This window comes from Ictidomys tridecemlineatus, chromosome 4, assembly GCF_052094955.1.
Source record: "Ictidomys tridecemlineatus isolate mIctTri1 chromosome 4, mIctTri1.hap1, whole genome shotgun sequence".
Classification (NCBI taxonomy): Eukaryota; Metazoa; Chordata; class Mammalia; order Rodentia; family Sciuridae; genus Ictidomys; species Ictidomys tridecemlineatus.
Window position 1 is genome coordinate 94,222,122 of NC_135480.1, and position 23,076 is coordinate 94,245,197.

General features: G+C 33.3%; 1 protein-coding gene across 5 annotated transcripts in view; it reads right to left on the reverse strand.

The window, feature by feature from the left end:
- Arhgap20 (Rho GTPase activating protein 20) overlaps positions 1-23,076 on the reverse strand; it is a 120,804-nt gene that overhangs the window by 16,758 nt on the left and 80,970 nt on the right. For all 5 annotated transcript variants that reach the window (XM_078046968.1, XM_078046966.1, XM_078046967.1 and 2 more), the window contains 5 exons: positions 20,121-20,162; positions 19,153-19,237; positions 15,966-16,043; positions 12,825-12,891; positions 10,319-10,507 (listed from right to left, as the gene is read on the reverse strand). In XM_078046968.1, the coding sequence (XP_077903094.1) occupies positions 10,319-10,507; positions 12,825-12,891; positions 15,966-16,043; positions 19,153-19,237; positions 20,121-20,162 (461 nt within the window). The remainder of the gene's footprint in view (positions 1-10,318; positions 10,508-12,824; positions 12,892-15,965; positions 16,044-19,152; positions 19,238-20,120; positions 20,163-23,076) is intronic.

The window sequence follows — 23,076 nt, forward strand, 5'->3', positions numbered from 1 at the left end:
CTAAGCAACTTAAGAATTTGAGTTGTATGGATTTCAAATATATTGGCCACAGGCAGAGTGTGATGGACAGAGAATATAACAAAGCTACACTTGGTAAATAAGGCCAAATTCTATAGTATGTGCTAAAAAAGAAGTAAGTATCAGTTCATTTTCCCTAGTAGAAGTCAGATCACTAGGCTGCTATATATGTGAAAAGGGAAGGGAGAGGAAATGAAGAATTTATTGTTGTTAAACTCATTTCCTCCTAAGAGGTTTCCTTTTTCATTTTGTTTTATGTTAGGGATGATGAGTGGGTCACAGAGGATGGGGAAGGTAGTAACAGAGAAGGGAATTTAAAATACATTAAATTTTGATAATCATATAGTCATATTTTCTATATCACAATGAAGCTGTGGGAGTACTACAAATAATCTCAATTACTATAGTAGCATGTTGGCTTTAAATAAAAACAAATATCAAGAGCAGTAATAGTAGCAGTGGGAATGCTGACAGCAAGATAAACAATAACTATGTAAATAAAGTAGCCTGTTTTATGAAGTGAGTTAGTGTTAACAGACTCTCATAATCGAGTCGTTAGGTTTCCTGTCCTTGAATCTCTGCTCTTGTGACTAGACCTATGTGAGGTTTCAGCTTTATAATGCTGGGCACAGTCTGTCTGATCAGAGTAAATGAGTAATAAGGTTACCTTAAATGGTTGTTTTGAAGCACAAAAAATATTCTATAAACTGTTCAGTTCTGTGTAGAAATAACTTGATAACATTATGAAGAGTATCATCATCCCGGGGCCAATTTCATTTGTAGAATTTCTTGATTCTTTATAGTCTTTCTAGATACCTCATAGCTTTTCTACTTCTAATTAAAATAGTCCCAAAGACAAACAGGAATGAAGACAAATTAAAAGAGATGATTATATTATGGGAAGCTCTTGTTTCTATTACAAAGTCTGGTAGAATATTTCAGCTGGAATGTTTTTGACTAAATGTTCATTTTAATCCTCTAAATCACAAGGAAGCAAACAATGTTCCCTGGGAAAATCTGGCCTTTTATCTTTTTTGTGTAGCCTGTGATTCAAGTATGGTTTTGCTTTTTCAAAAAGTTGAAAAACAATTCAAAAGGGGTAAAACTAGTCTTATATAAAATTAAATTGAAAATTGTCCCCAACAGTTTTACTGGAATACCACACCCCACTCAATAGTTCATGTACTGTCTATGGCTGCTCTTACTTCACATTCTAGGTAGAGTTGAGTAACTGAGACAAGGGATGATATGCGGTGTTTTCATTGCTTTGCCCTGCTTCCTTATGGCACTACAAATTGCAATGAGTCCATTTTATCTCAATATTGTTTCAAGAGACAAATGAACCATAATACTATAATATCTTGTATTTTTCACTAATTATCACATTGAAACAGGAGAAAGTGTACTTCTTATGTAGAGTGAAGTGTGGATGACTTTGTAATTGAGTTAAATGGCAAAGCATTGAGCTTACTATGTAATGGTATAATACCTATAGTAAAATAATATATTTTATCAACTTTACCAGATTAAACTCACATCAATATATCCTAATGTTACCAGACTAAGAACGAGTCATAGTATTTCTAACTCATAAGAAAGCAAATGATCAGAAGAATTAGAATATTTAATATGGAAATCTCAAAAATTTTATTTTTGCAGAATTTCTTCACAAAAATAAAAAATGAAAATGAGACTACAACAAAATAAGTTTTAAAGTGGCTCATCTGCTACCCAATTCAAGGAAAATCATTTACCAATAGTGAGCTGATTTTATAGCATGCTTGTAGTAGATGATGAAATGTATCCAGAGAAACTAAATTTAAGATTAGTAGTGTTTTGATGAGAATTGATTAAACCACTGAAGATATGAGATTAATATCAACAATAAACTAAATGCTAAGTTTGAAGTAACTAAAGAATTAGTCATAGACAAGTCTACACAGGATAACTATAGGAGAAAATTTTTTCAAAGAAATTGAGAAGACAATAATTCAGTACCACTTCAAGTAGAATCTAAGATATATCAGAGGGTGGTGAAAATGTGTGGAAAAAAAGGTGTAATTTGAACATTACATAAGTTTGTGAAAATTTAAAGAAATAATACCCAAGGTTATTCTGCGTTGTACTGATCAATGGAACTGCATGGAAAATATCTGAAACTATCATGTATTACTGCATCAGTAGTGTCAATAGTGAACTTCACTTACTCTTATGGACTTAATCATTGTTCCATGAATTTTTGTGAAAACACAAATCAAGCTAATCGTTAGCTTATCACACAACCATTGACTAGCTCAACAGTGGTAGTTTTATGGTGATATTCTCAACTCGGCTATGAATGAACTTTTTATGAATGAGAAAACTACCCTCAACTAGTATTAAACACTGAATAGCTCTGTGAATATTTTTTAATGAACCTAACTTAAAATTATAAAGGCAAATCTGTGCTTACACATAAAAACTTTTACTGCATAAGGTTACTTTTAAAACACAAACAATGTAAAGTTTCTCCATATACAAAAGTTAAAACATGAAGCAAGCTCTTGATTTCCAGCAGATAAATTTTCTAAGCTTAAACTAATTTTAGTAGTGTTTTACTAATCTTGATTCAAGAGCAAAGGAAATTTCAATATCTCAAAATCCATTTAGCCATTCAATTGAGGAATTTCCACCTAATCTTCAGTTGGGAGCAATTAATATGCAATGAAATGATATACTAAAAGGCAAATTAATAAGAAGAGAATCTAACAAAATTCTACAAATGTCATTCAAGAGAAATATACACAATTAAAATTATGTGTATAGAATGATATCAGTACTTGGCAGTATTTATTATGTAAAAAGGAGTTTTTAAAGATGAAATATAAAAAGTTCATTACAGATTTACCATCAGTTTTATTATCACCCCCCAATTCTTCTCATTAGTAGGCCTGTATTATATTTTACTGAATTATATTTTAAATTTCATTAATAAAAATGTTGTGGAATTTGGTTTTCTGATTTGTTACATTAGCATCTATATAATATCCTCATCATGCTATATCAATTAAATCTCACAGATAAAGAGTTTTAGAATTTCATCAGTATCCTTTATACTGAAGTTCAAATTTTACTGTCAGTGGGGAGGGTACAAGATAGTGGAATAGAGGTGTCACTTCCCTAGTGACTCTATGGAGTGAACCAAGAAAAGTAGGCAGCTTTTCAACAAGGTGGGTGAATGATCAAGAATTAGGGGAGACTTTACTATAATTTAGTACTGGACACTTGAAACAGATGGGGACTCAGAAGAAATTGTATAATAAAATAAGGGAGAAAGATCCTCAGCCCCACAGCTGCAACAGTAACTGGAGGCATAAACTAGAACAGTCCCTGCGTTAACACAGTAAAGCAATAAAGGAATTAAAGGAACTCCCATTCTCGGGAAGTCTGAGGTGTGTCAGGGAGCTTAGAGATCAGAGACACTGCTTGAAAAAATGAGTGTGCTGTATAGTATCCATGTAAGAAAGGGAAGCCACCATCTTTCTTGGAGGACTGCAGAAAGGACCATTTACAGCTGTAGACCAGCAGCTGGGGGAGCCAATTACTGGCAGACCCAAGTCTGGCCGGCAAACTCACACTGTGTGAAAGAGTGACCAGGAGAAAATCAAGGTGAAGTGAGGTTTTACAAAGGGGAATACTGGTCTTGAAAACCCACCTGGGCTCCCCCTTCCCCCTTCAATCCAGCTGCTTGCAGGATTGGCTTGAGAAGAAGTGCCTGACTGGGAATTCGAAAGTGTAGTGGGCAGGAGACATGGAGCTCAGAGACTAAATAAGAGACAAGGAATTAAGGGGTGGGTCCACAGGTAGGGTAATTGGCGAAGAATAGGCTCCTATACCCCATGAGTGAAACACAAAGGAGATTCCTGGGGTGCACTCTTCTAATGCTAGGCCTTGGAGATGCGTTGCCTTAAAATCTCCAGACCAACTGGCAACCAGCGAAGAGAGGAGACCAGAGCATACCTATACTCCGCCTCCGGGAGCTCCGCCTCCGGGAGCACCACCTCCAGGACTAACCCTCTTACCCTAATAACCCCAATCATTCTGAGCATGGAGCTAGCATCAAACTCCAAACAATTCCACCTAACTGCTGAGAAGGAAAGCTGGGCAACTCTTTAACTCCAATGGAAACAATTGTTCATTTTTTCATTGAGATACTTTCTTTTCTCTCACATTTCTACCACTTTTGAAACCAAGTACTTTTCATGCATCAGTTAGAGGGCTGGGATCTCTGAATAGCATATTACAGTTTTATTGTGCATTCCTTCATTTTTGGTTTTTTCCTCCTCCTCTTTAAAATTTTTATTGTACATATATGTTTTCCTCTCACTTATCTATTTCCCTAAATTCTTTCTCTCTTTTCTCTTGCTAACAGTCAATCTCTATTAATTCCTCTTTCACTCCTCCTATAATTTTTTACTTCTAACTTCTCTCCTCTTTCCTCACAAACATTATATCCTACAACACTTCTGTTCTTTGTCCACTGTTTGAAATTGTAAACCCTTTTTGTAAATTTACTATTTATATTGTAGACAATAATATATTTATAACAGAAATATAATTTTCACAAAACTGTAGACATCTTAATAGGAGCTATCTGGTTTAAGTCTGCATATTGTTTGCATTGGGTGCTGTTATTATTTGTCTCCCCCTTAAGGGAAAGGTACTGGAAACCTTCAGGGACACAATAAGTTTCTAGGGAAGAAACCGTACTTCCTCAGATCCACACTGTTAGATGGGAAGACACACAAACAACATGAAAAACCAAGGAAAAAAATAATTCTGAACAAACAAGATGGTCCAATAATAGAATCCACTGATACCACAGTAGAAGAAATGCAAGAGAAGGAATTTAGAATATACATAGTTAAGTTGATCTGAGACAAAAAGGACAATGTAAGGAGTGAAATCAGAGATAAAATTCAGGAGATGAAAGATCACTTCATTAAAGAGATAAAGATTCTGAAAGGAAATTAAGCAGAAATCTTAGAAATGAAGGAATCAATAAAAAACTAAAAATTCAATGGAAAGCATCACCAATAGACAAGAACACTTGGAAGACAGAACCTCAGGCAATGAAGATCACAGAGAGAAGATGTTAAGAAACCATGAACAGAACTTCCAAGAATTATGGGATAACATGAAAAGACCAAATTTAAGGTTTATGGAGATAGATGAAGGTGCAGAGATACAAACCAAAGGAATGCATGATCTTCAAAATAAAATATCAGATAATTTCCCCAATCTAAAGAATGAAATGAAAAATTAAGTACAAGATGTTTACAGAACCATAAATGTACAAAGTTACAACAGGCCCACACCAAGGCACATTATAAAGAAAATGCCCAACATACAGAATAAGGACAGAATTTTAAAGGTGATGGGAGAAAAATATCAGATTGTACACAGGGGAAACCAATTCAGATCTGAGCTGATTTCTCAACCCAGACCCTCAAAGCTAGATGGTCCTAGAATAATATATACCAAACTCTGAAAGAAAACGAATGCCAACCAAAAATTCTACAACCAACAAAATTAACTCCAGTTTTGAAGATGAAATAAAAACCTTCACTGATAAATAAAAGTTAAAAGAAAGCCTGACTAGAAAGTCTGAGCTATAGAACATTCTCAACAAAATATTCCATGAAGATGAAATGAAAACAAAAAAAAAAGTGAAAACCAGCAAAGAAAGGAACTACACTATAGGAATAGTCAACCAAAAGAGAAATTCAAATTAATAACCAGAAACAAACAAAAATGAATGGGAATACAAATCATTTCTCAATAATAACATTGAACATTAACGGCCTATATTCATCAATTAAAAGACATAGACTGGAAGATTGGAATAAAAAACAAGACCCAACAATATACTGTCTCCAGAGACTCACCTCATCGTTAAAGATATCCATAGACTAAAGGTGAAAGGATGGGAAAAAACATATCACTCCATGGATAGCATAAAAAACAGGGGTTTCTAGCTCATGTCAGATTAACTTTTCTGATAAAGTGGACTTCATGCCAAAGAAGGACATTTCACACTGCTTCAAGGAATGATACATCAATAAGATGTAACAAACAATTGTAAATATTTATGCCCCAACAATGGAGCATCTATGTATATCAAACAAACCCTTCTCAATTTCAATAATCAAATATACCACAACACAATAATACTTGGTGACTTTAACATGCCTTTCTTATCACTGGATAGATCCTCCAAACAAAAACTTATCAAAGAAACTACAGAACTAAATAATACAATCAATAATTTAGACTTAACAGACATATATAGAATATTTCATCCATCAATGATGGAATACACTTTCTTCTCAGCAGCTCATGGATCCTTCTCTAAAACAGACCACATCTTAAGCCACAAAGCAACTCTTAGCAAATACAAAAAAATAGAGATAATACCCTGCATTCTATCACATTATAATGGAATGAAATTAGAAATCAATGATAAAACAAAAAAATAGAAGCTCTAACCCCTGGAGACTCAAAAAACTTAACACACACACACAAAAACCATTTAATAAATTGGCTAAGGAACAGAACAGATACTTCACAGATGAAGAAATACAACTGATAACAAATATCTGAAAAAATGTTCAACATCTCTAGAAATTAGAGAAATGCAAATCAGAACTACATGAGATTTCATCTCACTAAAGTTAGAATGGCAATTATTAAGATAAAAGCAACAATAAAACCTGGTGAGTCTGTGGGGAAAAAGCTGGTGGGACTGCAAATTGGTGCAACCACTCTGCAAAACAGTATGGAGATTCCTTATAAAACCTGGAATGGAATCACCATTTGGTTTATACCCAAAGAAATTAAAATCAGCATACTATAATGACACAACCACATCAGTGTTTATAGCACAATTCACAATAGCTAAGCTATGGAACCAAACTAGGTACCCTTCAATGGATAAATGAATAAAGAAAATGTGGTGTATAAAGACAATGGAATATTACTCAGCCTCAAAGAATAATTAAATGATGGTATTTTCCTGTAAATGGATGGAGCTGGAAAATATCATGCGCTAAGTGAAATAAGCCAATCATAAAGAACCAAAGGCCTTGGGCTGGGGATGTGGCTCAAGTGGTAGCGCACTCGCCTGGCATGCATGTGGCCCGGGTTTGATCCTCAGCACCACATACAAAGATGTTGTGTCCGCCAATAACTAAAAAATAAATATTAAAAAAATTCTCTCTTTTTTAAAAAAAGAACCAAAGGCCAAATATTATCTTTGATATACAGATGCTAATTCACAATGTGGAGAGCCGGGGAAGATTAGAGGTATTCTGGATTGCACAGAGGGCAGTGAAGAGGGTATAAAGGTAGGAAGGATAATATAATCAATTGGACATAGTTACCCTATGTGCAAATATGATTACATGACTGGTGTAATTCTACATCATGTACAACCAGAAGAATGATACTCCATTTATGATGTGCCAAAATACATTCTACTGTCATGTATAACTAATTTGAACCCACTCATCTCTCCCAAATTTTACCCCATACAGAAATTCTGCTGATTAAGATCTGATTGAACTAGTGATTTCAAAAGCTGTTTTTAATCAAAATCTTCTTTTTTTCTTTTTTAAATAGTTGTTCAAAACATTACATAGCTCTTGACATATTTAATACATTTGATTCAAGTGGGTTATGAACTCTCATTTTTCCCCCGAATCAAAATCTTCTGTATTGAAAAAAATAAGTGGTTCATCTATAATTTTTAATTACACAGGTGATTTGGATGCTTAGCTTTGGCATCAGTAGCATGTATTCATTCCTTTACCCATTTGCTACAAATCCTCTAAAGTGGGAACTACTACTATCCTAACTTCTAATAGACAAGTACTAAGCAGAACAGACAGGAACTAAGCAGAGGATGCCTGAAATTAAACTGTACAAGTCAATGGCAAAATTGGGCAAAACTCTTAGGATTTCTGACTTGTGATTATTAATTAAACTAAATTGACATAAGAAATAGTTTTAATAAAACATGGGTGTTAAAGTAGAATAGTCAGATATTATTCTCTTCAGCTAACAGATCTATTAGTTTGTTTAACAACTATTTATTGAATACTGGTTTGTATGTGCCAATTGCTAATCCAGGCTGGGAAAAATGGACCAGAATATCTGCCTTCTCATTTTAATGAAAGGAACACCATATCACTGTAGCATCCTCAAAATGGCCCATGAATGTGAACAAATAGCCTCAGAATCCAAAATTCAATTTACCATTATTGGAGAGAAAATGATAACTAGTGCAAGACAACTGACCTATTGACAACTTCAGTAAAGTATAAAGTTTGAGCTAAGGTCATCCTCAGAAAATGGCAAGGTCGACTGTGTGTGTGTAAGGGTGTGTTTGTAAGGGTGTGTGTATGTGTGTCTGTATAAAACAGGTCAAAGATTTGAACTGGAAAATATTTTAGGAAAGCAAAGTTAAGATTGCCCAGCTAATATGGAGTGGGCATTTGAGGTTGGTCAATAGTGGTACCAAACTACCCTTCTGCTATATGGTTTTATCTAGCAGTACTCAGAGTTCATTGAGAGATGGAATATTATTAGATGCACAGGAAAGCAGGAAGAAGGATGAAGAAAGATGAGGTTGTCTGCAAGAAAGATTATCATGATCACCATAGAATTTAAATTGGATATGGAGGGAAGAGTAAAAATAGGAGGGAACTAATATAATAGATGGAGAAAGTGGTAGAGCTCAATGGATTAGAAAAAGAAGTAATATGAGCTTCTATAAAGGAAGAATAAAGAACAGAGGCTGAATAAAAAGGAGAAAAGGTTGTTACAACTTGCCCAATAAAAATCAAAGAGATGAACAGTTAAAATAAGTTTCACACTTATGTTGCAATTATTTAAAAAACTAGTTATTTTAGTATGAAAATAAAAATATAAATTAAATTTAAAATGTATTAGAGGAAGATGATGTTACTAATACTTAAAGCAAGAAAAACCTTTATAATGAGTAAAGATTTAATTTGTTGGGTCTTTAAGTTTGGATCCTTACAAATTTTTCTTAAAGTAAGCTCATTATGCAATGAGATTAAAAACAGTATCAGCTACTTTCTCATTAATGCTACACTAATTGGATCACACACAGATAAGAGTTTCAGAATTTCATCTGGCATTCAGATGATGCTAATAATCTGACATGTGGCAGGGAGTGTGGAAAGTGATCTCCCAAGGTCCATGCTTTCTCTTAGACTTATCACTTATCTGTAAAAACCAATGGCACTGTTCACTGGATTTCTCAGAAGGTTTAAATTGACAAAGGTAGTATCAATTTTCTATCACACATTTTTTGTTATCCATTTTTTTGTTTCTTATACATCTTACTTTCAGAATAAGCTTACAGCTCAAGCTTGGATGAAGACAAATTATATTGCTTTTACATTGAACATCACTGTTACCATGCAAGTCCTTTTTATGAAGTAGTTAAGAGAAAGGAAACACATATCAGAATGAGTAGGCCAATCAGAGACTTCTGTAGAAATTCACGTTAGTATTCTCATACTTATCAGTACCAAGATCCAGGTAAGGCATCACAGTCTTCTGACACACATCACTGACAATCTCCTTTTTATGATGTGACCATTTAGGGGGAACACACAGTGGAGTGTGTTAGAATACAAAGAAAGCATTGAAACACCTGTAGCATTGCTATGCCTTTGACTCTGCACTGGGCCTAAGGTTACAGGGGGAAAGAAAAAAGAAGGGACTGACTGTATTATTACTTGCTGCTGAATGTAAGTAAATGATGCTTATTGGTGATTTATAAAACTAACTTCCCCCCCCCTAAAATGCCACCTTTTCTTTTTAAAACACTTATTAGCAAAATCAAAAGAAAGTATTTCACCTGGGTGGAAATTTGGTTTGGGTCTTTATATTAAATTCATGTTCAAGAGTGAAAACTTTTTAATCCTCAAAAATCAAAGGCTGAATGTTCTCCCTGATAAGTGGATTCTGATCCATAATGGGGAGGGAATGGAAGGGAGGGGACATGGGGGCAGGAAGGTGGTAGAATGAGATGAACATCATTATGCTAGGTACATGTATTACTGCACATATGGTGCAACTCTACTACCAGAGAACTAAAAAGCTGTGCTTCATTTGTGTACAACGAACTGAAATGCATTCTGCTGTCATGTACAACTAATTAGAACAAATAAAAAAAGAATGAAAACTTTTGCTGAGAGAAGACTATGAAGGAGGAGAAACAACTCACCACTCAGTTGATGGGCCACAGCCAGGCGGCTGGGCTTCAGGATGAACTGACACTGCATCTCTCGGGGCAGTTGTTCCATAAGGAAGGGCTCTTGCAGGTTGGAAGGGGAGGCAGAGTCTTTTGATCCCTGTGCCAGAAGAATAGTGTCTCGAAGATGGCTCATTTTAATTCCATAGGGATATTCATGCCCTACAAAGAGAAAAATCTAAATGTATTCTTCAGGTTGACTAATACAATACTGTGAACATGTTTGTTACAAACTTATATGTATTGCAATTTATACTCCTGGGACTTGTAGTATAAAGAATCCTTTTGTTGACTGAATGACCACCACACACAGGTGGACCTACCAAAATACTTTTATGGTGAGAAGGGAAAAAAGGGAAAAAACTTTAATGAATATCTTATTTCAAATGATTACATGGAAAGTGAATCTCATATAATAAAAATTTTAGATCAAAATTCAGTGCAGAAAATGACTGCAATGATCAGTCTGTCTTTCAATGTTTCTTTATTTTTTAGTTGTACATGAACACAATGCCTATATTTATTTATTTATTTCTATGTGGTACTAAGGATTGAACCCAGTGCCTCCCACATGCTAGGCAAGTGCTCTACTACTGAGCCACAACCCCAACCCTCTTTCTGTTTGTATCTAACATTTAGAGGCATTTGAGTTTCTCATTTGATACTAACTAGATCTGTCAATCTTCAGAAATCTACTGTCACTCTTCAGCCTCAAATTCATGATTTAAAATGTTTACATAACTATCACAAGTATTACAAGGATCAAATAAGTAAACATTAGTGGCTAATAGTTAAATAGGGACAAAAACTACATATGTCAAGTATCACTACTACTATTATCTACCATGTTCACCAAAGACATTTCATTCATTTTTAATAATTATAAAACTAGTTATTCAAGAGCTTGGGACTAATTTGTTTTATTTATGTTTCCATTCCAGTGCTATACTAGCTTGGTGTTCATAGGCTAAAGTCAGAAGACTGCAGATTAGAAACACAGACACAGGTGTAACAAGAAATTTATAAACTAGAAAAACTAAACCTTGGAGATATGACTGCAATGTGATTTTTGCTCTGCAGTACTCTAAGGAAATATCCCCTTGTAATCCTCAAGTTAACATCATGTTATTGACTTTTTAAATACACAGAGTAAGTTCTATTTTTAATACTGAATATAACTTAATGAAATCTTACTCTTCCTTTCCACTGGCATAGGCATACAATGTAAATGTTATCAATATTTCCACATTACAGTAACTTCCAGGGATTAAGACAAATATGGTTTCTATTACAGCAGTAATACAAAATTCATTTATCAAAATAGCCAACTACTAATGTACAGCTGTTTTGCAAGTCATATTTAAAATGTATAATTAAAAAAATCACATGTAAATCATGTTCCATGATTTTTCAGTAAGAGCTGGTAATGAAAATTTGAAACTTTTTAAGTTACTATCATCCACCTAGATTTAATGAATTTATTAAAATAACAATTTAAGTATATATTTGATTTTGTAATGACTACTTTCATTGTTGCTCATTCACTTTTACAAAAATGACAAGATAAAAAACAAACCCTGAAGTGTAAACAGTTTTGTCTTTAGTTATATGCATGACAACTTTCTATATTCTAAATAAGCATTAGAATACATAGAAAGATTTCACAGAAAAGTCTGGCTTTAGATGACTCAGCTTACTTGAAACAGTCTGAATTATACAACAGTGATCATCACTGATGATGGAAGGATTACATAAGACATGATTTGAACAATGTTGAACAAATCATCTCAAGAGCTGGTATAGATACTGTCCCTTACTTTAATACCTGTATTTCTAAGGCAGTAAATGAAATTACTTATCAAGAAATTTTTAGCTAATTAGTTAAAATAAGGTGAAGTGTAACCTATTAATAATTCCCCAAAACAAAGGCTGAAAAATTTAGCTAGAGTAATAGTAGTAAGTGAAATAGTAGTTAGCAAATTAGTTAAGACTTTTAGTAGTCATAAAGATATAATCTATTTTTCTTTGACACCTAGGAAAGGTAAAAAGCAGCACAGACAGGTATTATACATCTAATGTTGGATTAGATGCATGATTGCATTATGGTCTTCCACAGAGCCAATGTAGTAAAATGTGAGAAAGGGAATAGGAACTTCAAGAAATTAATATGGGATACTAATATTTATTGCTTTCTTATAGTAATAATTAGCTTGGCAAGATAGCTTTAATTGTAAAGTGAAAAAGCAAAGAGGAAAATTTACATTTGTCCTCCTGACTATACCATTAGTTGCTTGAGTAAAAAGATACTACTGTCAAGCACAAAGCAAATGTTTAATATACATTTAATGAACGCACAACACCTGAGATTTAATAGTATTTAAGCTTAGGATCGTATTACCATCTCTGAGACACTTAGAATTATAATTGAAATATATTATAATTAAAACATATTACTGTCTTAGATTTTCACAGAACTTACCAATGAGTGGATATGGTGCTGCTTCTTTTCCAGAATTGACCCATAACTGGTAATCTCTCTCAGAGCCCTTGGAGATAAAAAAACTAAAAGTCACAATTAATCTTCTGTCGAGTACTTGAATGAAGACACATTATTGGCATTTTTAAGCTTTGCAAAGAGGAAGATTTAGAAAAATTATAAATGCTATTCAGGTTCCTGGGACAGTGGATATTATTATTTTTTTAAAGATGGAAGTGCTGATTCCTACAACCCATCTCCCATTCCCCAAAAGGACTTGGAAATTCTGCCCCCACCACTGATGTCTAGGGATCCACAAACATAATGGAATTGGACATTCACTATAAAGGTAAGCCCATGGAAGGTGAAATTGAAGCCAGGTCCTTTTACAAAGAACAAACTTCCTTTTTCTACAAAGCTAATCTTTAGTTCTTTAGAGAGTCCTCACTTCAGTAATATCTCTGGACTTCTCAAAGAATGTAACATGCTTCTGCAAAGTCAACCTGTTACCCAGCAAGCCACAAACACTTCTGTATCTATGATTAAAAAGTAAAATATCAGAGGTGATTATTAGAATGACCAAAAGGCTTTGAGGAGATAGGCAGTTGTATTGGCTTTAGTTTGGGCAAGTCCAGTCCTGGAACAGAAAGGATAAGAATTCTACCTAGAGACTAGGCGCAGTCATGGAAAACAATAAAATTGTTCACTAGGAGAATTTAAACCCAGCAAGACTATAAATCCCACGTCAAAGAAATAAAACTAAATTTTATAGACTTTGCTGAGTCCTGTGGAATAAATCAAAATGTTTTAAATGGAAGCTGGAACAAAAATAATCAACTATGTTATCAATATTTCATATGCTTGTCTTTAACCTCTAATAAAAAATCATGTTAAGATAGGTGAACAAATAATTGTCAAATGACTATTGAAAGGCAAATATAATAAAGGGTTCTAGGTATATAGAATACCATACAAACTGCTATCTGCTCATCCCCTAATAAAAGAGTAAGAACAACCTAATCTTTTTATGTAGTCTGAAAACACTTAAAAATATGTTATAACTAACAGCCTCAACTACTAAGTTAATGTGACTTCTTTTTTTAATTTTTTTTGGTCTGAGAAGATTGATCACTTTATTTAGAGGAAAATACAAAAAAGAAATTGAGTCATGTATTATTCATTTAAGTAGGAAATCAATGCCGATGTCCCTGTTTTACCTGGTGTAAATAAAATTTAATTACATTTTAAATGTTACTAAATTTTACTAATGAAATATATTTCTTATCTTGAATTTTGGTTGCCTTGAATTCTTTTTTTTGTTGACATTATGATTTATTGGTTTGTATTATTACAGTATGGTTTCATAATATACATTAATGTCACATAACAATAACTACTTTATTTGGTCTTCTAAATTAGAAGCTTGGGAATATTTTACTTCCCAGATAAATTTTAGAAAAAAAATTGTATTTGGTTTGATTTATTGAAAAAAAACATGATAAAATTTTTATGGGGAAATACTATACATCAAATGAGATAAAATGGTTGTCTTTGCAATGATGAGTTTTATTTACACACATAGTGTGCAGAATGAAATACATTATGTCCTCCATAATTTTTTATTTTGTTATAAGTTCTACATATTTCTCTTGTAAGTCTTTATACATGTGATATGTTACACTGATATTACTTCTATTTAATACTTATGTGATATTTTGTTCTGTTAGTTAAACTGGATGTAATGAAACTAAAATTAAAATTGTGTTTGGTCCCTAGAAACCGATTTTTCTCAAACTTTATTATGTATTTCATTTTGAAAGTATGTCTTCTTTCCTCCTAGCACCCAGATTTCAACTGTATGGATCAACACAGCTGTAGTCTATGCTATCATATAAGTATATGCTATCATGATTCAAAGGTATAGCAGTTTCTATAGGTCTATGCTACTTGTTGAGGAGTACCATATATATTAAATAAACAATTTTCACTAATAAATAACAGCAATTTACATTACCTTTCTAATTCATGAGAATTTGTTTCATGTCCATATCAATACTGTGTAATTTTTTAAAAAAAATTCTGATTTGTTATACATGATGGCAGAATGCATGCCCTGAATTCTTAGTGGCCTTTGTACAGTACTGTGTAAGTGAAAATATAAATTCAATAATGTCTTAAATGTGTCATGTCATAATAATAGAGTGTTTTAATAATTTAAAAATGTTCTAATGTTCATCTGTTGTGGTTTAGATATGAAGTATCCCCTGAAATCTAATGTGTGAGATGGTGCAAGAATGAAATGATTAGATTTTGAGAGGTGTAACCTAATCAGTGGATTAATTCATTGAGATGGATTAACTGGGTGGGAACTGTAGGATGATGGGAGGAGGTTAGTGGAAGTTTGGTCACTAGGGGCAAGCCTTTGGAGTATATAATTTGTCCTGGTAAAGGGAGCTCTCACTCTACTTTCTGGCGTCATGTTCTGAGCTGCTTTCCTCCACCTCTCCCTTTCATGATGACATTCTGCCTCACCTTGAGCCAAGAGATAAGGAGTCAGACAATCATGGACTGAACCTCTGATACCATGAGCCAAAGTAAACTTTTTCTTCTCTATGTTGTTGTCACGCAGTCTTTTGGTCACAGTAATGAAAAGTTGAGTAAAACATCATCCTTCTAAAAATTACTCTTTTTACTAAAATTACTAATTGTGTGGTGTTTATGTAACATGTAGAAAAGCAATAAGGAAAACTTTCCTAATCTTTTTCCCCTATACCTCATCTTTGAATATTCCAATCTTTTCCAACAATAAAATTTCAAAAACTTGCCTCTGCCCCAGAAAAGGGCAGAAGTTAGAAGTTAAAGAAGGAAGACTATGATATGTACACTAAGGCTTTCCAAACCCATGATCTAATTCAAAGCTATTATTTTATTAACTAGCAGAATCAGCCATCTTATCCTCAGGACCTGCAGCCAGTCAATAGGGCTCACAGCAAATCCTTCAGAATTTATCATCATCATCAGTACGCTAATAATGAGCCATCTTATGATAGAAGGGATAATTTACATCTAAATTACTAAATATTACTTTGAATTTACAGTATCAAACTTACTATGATAGATATTCTTAATTATAAAGAAACTTACAGTTATCCCTAGCATTGATAATGACATGTTGATAACTTCACTCGCTGTATCTGAATTCATTACTGTTATAGTTTTAGACTGTGGGAAAAAAAGAAGAAATACAGCTATAAATAAAGGATATTAAGATAGATGAACAAATAATTGTCAAATGACTATCAAAAGGCAAATCCTGATTTCAAGTGTGGCCATAGTAAAGCACAAGATTTAAACAGAACATAAACATTTGACTGTAATTTACTTTCATTCCTTGATATATTATGCCTTCTGATAAAACATTTATTTTTCTTAAAGGATATGTTGCCTCACAAAATATAAGAACTTAAGTAAGTAAAAAAATACTATTTCAGAGAGAGTACATGAACCCCTATCTCCCAATCACATACCCACAAAAATCAGCTATTCTTCTGTTTCACTGCCATAATTGTATTTCCATAATGCAAAGGGAATAAAAAAAATGAAAAGTGATGTATTTCTATTTCTTCCTAAATACTGTTTTCACTATATTTTATTTCTTTGCATGGTGTAAAATTGGAATAAGAACTGGTTACAAACCACATTTAAAACTTATTGAGTACTTTCTACGTCTGGCATTGTGGCTACTAAGATTTTCAATGTTGAAAATATTTAGAGTACTTAAAACTGAGTCTAAAAAATTAAAATTTTAGAAAGCTCAATTCTTTTATCTACTCTGTCTTTGAGTAACTATAATAGTTCTGTGCTCAACTTCATTGAGAACTGCTAATTAAAAATAATTACAACAGCTGGGTATGGTGGCACACCCTGTAATCCCAGCAGCTGGGAGGCTGAGGCAGGAGGAAAGTGAGTTCAAACCTAGCTTCAGCAAAAGCAAGGCACTAAGTAACTCAGTAAGACCCTGCCACTAAATAAAATACAAAATAGGGATGGGGATTACCCCTGAGTTCAAATTCCAGTATCAGAAACAAACAAACAAACAAACAAACAAACCCACCTCCCCAAATAATTACAACAAATAAAAGGATTTATTTACATATAGAGTTCAATAAGAGATTATATACAATACTATCCTATCATGAATAAGTTTGCTATGCATTTAAGTTTTACATAATTATCAGATAAACTGGCAATTAAGACTGTGTCTCTGATAGAACACAAATGAGAAGCATAGATGGAAACAAAATGATATATAACACAAAAGGATATATTATAAACAAGCTAAGCGAAATCCACTAATAATTTGTCACATGTTCTTCTGTTATACTATTTCTTCCCTCTGAACCAAATAGTTGACAGGACAAACTTCTTATAAAAGTTGTTATTAAATTTCAGTTTTTTAATAAAAGCATTTAAAATGCATTGATTTTAAAAAAGTGTTGCTTGCTAAACCCATCAGTTCCAAGTTCAAGGTTAGCCTCAGCAACTCAGTGAGGCCCTAAGCAATTTAGTGAGATCCTGTTTCAAAATAAAATACTAGGATATGGCTCAGAGGTTAAGTGCTCTTGGGTTCAATTCCTGAAACAAACAAAAAATTAACCAAACAAAAACTCCTAGTAGCTCCAAGGATTATGCAAAAATGTCTACAGTGTCTCACAGTCCAACAGGGAGGTCTTGAAGTACCCAATCCAGAATCTGTCTTCCACCAGAAGAGCATAGGAATGTTACATGCCAGGCTTAAACTTGAAGTACAATTTCAGAAAGGGCATCTGTTTTTTTTTTTTAAACATCTGAAAGAGCTCCCCTTCAGTTTAAAGAAACTCATGTTGTCTTTTGTATAGTGAAGAATCTATCCTGTTTCTAAGATAATTTTTCTTAACATTAGGCATATATTTTCAAAACAGTAATTACAGGAAATATATTTTTGTCTACATACCTTTATGGGAAAGAAAACAAATTAGTTTCAGCAGAAAGAGCTCATTGGGTATAAACAAATAACAAAAGAGAAAAAAACTGAAAATATGGGTATTCCATTCCATATTAGCTGACAGGTTGTGTATCACTAAAGATAAAGGATGGATTAAAAAACAAAGCCTTTGTTGGGGAATCATTCTTCCCTGAAGTAGGGCTCTCTCAAAGAAACTCTTGCCATGAAATCTACTTCAGAGAACCAAAGAGTTGTCCTCACTTCATTCTTGATTTATCCATGGTCCTAGTGATAGAAGCAGAGCACCCCACCTTGATCACATCTTTTGTCAAAATGAGTGGGAAATTGGTTCTTTCTCAAGCATATACCTTCCATACATAAAATGTTAAAAAAAAAATTCCCATGATATCTACACCTCAGGAATTGGTCAGAATGTTTGCATTTTTTTTTTCGGGGTGGTGGGGATACTGGAGATTGAATTCAGGGCATTCAACCACTGAGCCACATCCCCAGCCCTATTTTGTATTTTATTCAGTGACAGGATCTTATTTATTTTGAATAAAATACAAAATAGGCTGGTTTTGAACTCACAATCCTCCTGCCTCAGCCTCCTAAGCCACTGGGATTACAGGCATGTGCCACTGGGCCCAGCTGGCATAACTTTTGCTTTTGGTGAGAAGTGTGAAATGTGACAATCCATAGTATCATAAAAATATATGTTTTTATCTTGTTTATCATTGATAACATTTTGGCTCTTGTACTACAATTTCAGTCAACAAATTACACATAGGAACATGGGTTAAAAACTAAACATTTAACAATATGATAAACATTATGAGGTAGAAGCATGCCAATTCCTTAAAAATCTAATTTCTCCCACACCATCCACTTTTTAACTTGAGGGATTCAATCTCTAGAAACTCAAAGAATAAGCTTTAAAAATTATTTTAAGTTGAAGAAGTGACAAGTTTAAAGAAAACCTACTTAATACTAATAGGAAATACCTCCTTATGGAAATAATTTTTACTACAAATCTCTGCAGCTGCTCAAAAGATCTCAGAGAAATATGACAGAAGAAGAAGAGACATCTGACAAACAGTATTCTTTACAAGCTTAAATGTTAAGTACTGTAGTTAATACAAATTCCTTGTTTCCTTTTCTTGAGTCTTTACTTTTCATACATACAAAGACACAAACCCAGGAGAAAGCATCTTCCCTTATATGCTGTTTCCAGACACCTACCTTCTATAGTATGTACATTACCTGCCTGCCTGTCTCTTTTTAACCACGGAGTTTTCTGCCTTATACAGAGACTTGGAATTTAATTTTCTCACTTAGAACACTTACATAAGCACAGTTCCCAATGTCTTTGGCGAAGATTTTGAGGGGAATACTCTTCGGATAGTCCTTTTCTTTCTCTAGATTGATGTATCTAATCAAATGCAATGACAATCCAAAATGACAGAGTCAGATGGTATTCACTAATGGCTTGTTTTTTAATTTATTTTACTAATATTTTCAATTTATTTACATGCTACTCTTAAAAAAACGCGTGAAAGACTCAGCAAAGTCAGATTACGTTATGGGTTGAAAGATAAATACAAAAGATTGCAAGACATTAGGCTTGGGCATGGAAAAAAATCCATGTCAAGTGAGGATTGAGAAGTGTAATCAAGTTCAGGCACCTCTGGATGACATTTTTATTTTTAAAGCCTCCTTGTCTTCTCTGAAAAGGTCTGGTACCTCAATAAGTACAAGAATATACATAACATTTTACTAAGTCAAACCAAAGCAAATGGTTTTTTACTTCTCATTTTATTCTCCAGTGGAGTATAAATCTTGGTTATCTCACTGCTTAGGGAGAGGGAAAAAGAAGTAAGAAGGAAAGGACTATGGGTTCTAACCAATGAGCTTAAGTTGACCATCTTAGTCTGTATGCTCAACGGTAGGCATAACTGATTTTTGTGGAGCTCCACAGAAATCCTTGAATTTTTGGAAACAATACATATTTTGGAGAAAATTATCTCCAATTGGTAGCTGCTTGGAGACAACAGCAAGAGATGGAAGAGATTACTAATTTTTGTCTAAAATGATCTATTTGGACTTCAATGTTCTCCTTCCGAGAAAGAAGAAACACTGTAATGAGAAGGAATTATTTTTAGCAAGGAGTAGTGGGCAGTCTAAATGAGAATTTATTTTGAGGGCAAATGAACAATTTATACTAAGGGGAAGAATTTGGGGCACATTTCTGAAGAATATGTTTTAATTCAATTTCTACAGGCTAAGGATTAAAAATAAGTATACTTAAAAAATACCTCTGAAGAAGTGAGAGCCATTTGTCCTTCTGTTCTGGAGAACTGCAAAGAAAATGGGAGAGAAAAATTAAACCACATAAAATAATTATGCTAACATTTTTGAGGCTGCCAATCCAGATGAAAATATCAACAAGCCTGTTGTTACTGAAGAAGTTATACATGTAAGCTGCAAACCAGCATAATTTTGTCCTGGAAGACCCTGAAATGCCCTTGTATGTTTGTTAAATTCTTTTGGATGGATCCAAGATAGACCCCTTTTTATACTTTACTGATCTTTTACAAGAGCTATTATACCCATGAAAAGTAGGTCTTGTAGTGAAAAGAGTACTTGATTTGTAATCCAAACAACTGGTTTCCAAATTATATGCAATCTAGATGATAATCATGGGCAAGGTACTTATCCTAATCCTCAGTTCCTACACATATAAAACTGGATTAATCATTCTCACTCAGTGTTTAATCAGTTATAAGTGTCATAATAGATAGAAAGTATGCTAAATATTGAGATGAAAGAGAAATTTGGCATATGGATAAAAATGTCTTAGCCCAGAAACCAGTTCTTTATCAGGAAAAGAAGCATTGTTTTCTTTTATATAAATAGAGAAAAACTGTAATTTAAGAAATTAGTTTATAGAAAACTTACTACTTACTATAACCTTTTGATTAATGTGAATTTATTCACAACTAAATTACTATTAATAATTTTTGATGCGAATGTTGCATTTAATTCATAAAGTTAAAAATAATTTCAAGTTTATTTTTCCAAAGTGTTATCTCTCACAGCCTTAAAAATCATATTTCTAATTTTCAGAGAAATTGGAAAAATTTTCTTATTTCAGGAAAATGTACTTCATAAATATTTGTAATTTATTTCAAACTTTGTTGCTTAATATTTTTCTTCATAAATGATCTTTCAGAATTGGTCGATTTTTTTTTTTACCACCAGCCACACAATTTCTATCTTTAACAATTTCTTATTACTTCCTGGTATATTCTCTTTTCTAAAACAGATTTTCTATTTTCATTTATGTCAAATATTTATTTATTTATCTATGAAAAATCTGTGTTGAAAAATAGACTAGATGTTTTCTTTGGACTCATTAACTTTTTCAAAGCAGTGAAAGAAAACAGCACATTTAAGATACTTTTTTTAAAAAAAACTTTTAACTGACAAATATATAGAGAAAACAGCATAGCTTTTAAGTGTACAGCTTGAGAAATTTTATGAATTGAATACATCCATGTAACCAGCACTCAGATTATAAAACAGAAAATAACCTTGGAAAATCCTCTGCTCCTTTTTAGGCACAAACCTCCACTATCTTACTTTCCAATTGCATAGAAGAGTTAACCATACCAATAAAAAAAGTAAACTTATTAACTGCATGTAGTTTTAGAACCATCATTATTATTGCAATATAGTGTTCACTGTTTGAATAGATAGCAAAATAAACTAATTATGAATGTGTCAGGTTAATTTATGGAGATTGATTTGTATAATTTTGTGTTGTTTTGCCTTTCCCCCTTGCTCTATATAAGAATCCACAACTCCCCTTTCTTCTGAAATTCTTTATTCTAGTCATTTCTACGGGACACAAGTCCACAGTACTCCAAAATCAATGGTTATCTCAGAGTTTCATAAACACCTAAGAACATTAAAAAAGACAATAAGATCCAAAGGAGAAGAATATAGTAGTGGAGGTAAGAAAAAGGTCCAGACAGATTGCAAGATTCTCTCAAATTATGGAGGGGATGGAGATCTATCATCCTTCAGTGTGAGGTGGGAACCAGATGTCAGTTCAGATGCCCTAAGAAAACAGAAAGAACTCGGAAGAAATTGTTTTAAGGAACAACTAGGGAGGCTGAGTCCTACACACGAAGGAATTTGCATCAGCAAAGATACCTTACTGTACTTGCTGGAACATCTCTGGATGTAAAGCAACAACTATGGGCATAGCAAAAAGATGATGTTAGCAGTGATTACAAATTGAAAGTTAGAGGCGGCTTTCAACTGTTTTGGAGACATCTCAAAAATCTCCTGTATTCTGGTTTCACCTTAAGAAAAAAGTTTTGTTTTCTACCAGCATGTCAACATGTGAACTTAAAGTGAGTTTTAATTTGATCTATAAATAAACCCACACATGAGTTTGTAGTCTATGACTACATTATAGTCTAAGACTCATTACTTCAGTTAAAATATTATTCTGATTCCTATTATAGATAGATCATTGTCAGATTTAAGTATTTCCTTTAAAATAAGCATCATTTTTTTCTGGTAGGCATAGATCCTAGGGTGTTTTTCTGTTTATTTGTTTTGTAATGGGGGTTGAACCCAGGGGCACTTTACCACTGAGTACATCCTATGTTCTTTTTATTTTTTCAACTTTGAGTCAGGGTCTTGATAAATTGTTCAGGTCCTCACTAAATTTATGAGGCTGCCTCAAACTTGCAATCATCCTGTCTCAGTCTCCCAAATCCTGGGATTACAGGAGTGCTCTATTGAGCCTGGCTTAGGTACTAGGTTTGTTAAAAGAATATGTATGCTGATAGAGATTTGAAATTCCTTTTAGTCCTTTTTGAGAGTTGTTTATTGTGTTCCCCAAAGAATGGGAAGTTCACATTGTTTCTCCCAGTTTGACCTAACAGAAATTCTCATAGATTTAGGCAGTTGTCAAGTATTAAATTTCAAAGCTGTTTTTATTTTTTGTTTCTTTATAGATAGTGTAGTAACTGAGCCCAAGTGATTGCTTCTTGAGCTACTAGTCTAATGGTATTTAAAACTGATCATAGCCTAGAGTATCCTTAATATTTAGTAAATATGTGTGTATGTAGAAATATGTAAATATATGGTATATTTTTAAAGATCCAAGCTTCCCTCTGATATAATATCACTTCAGCCTGAAAAACTTCATTTTTTTTTGTAGAGAAGGTCTGCTGGCAATAAATTTTTATGGTT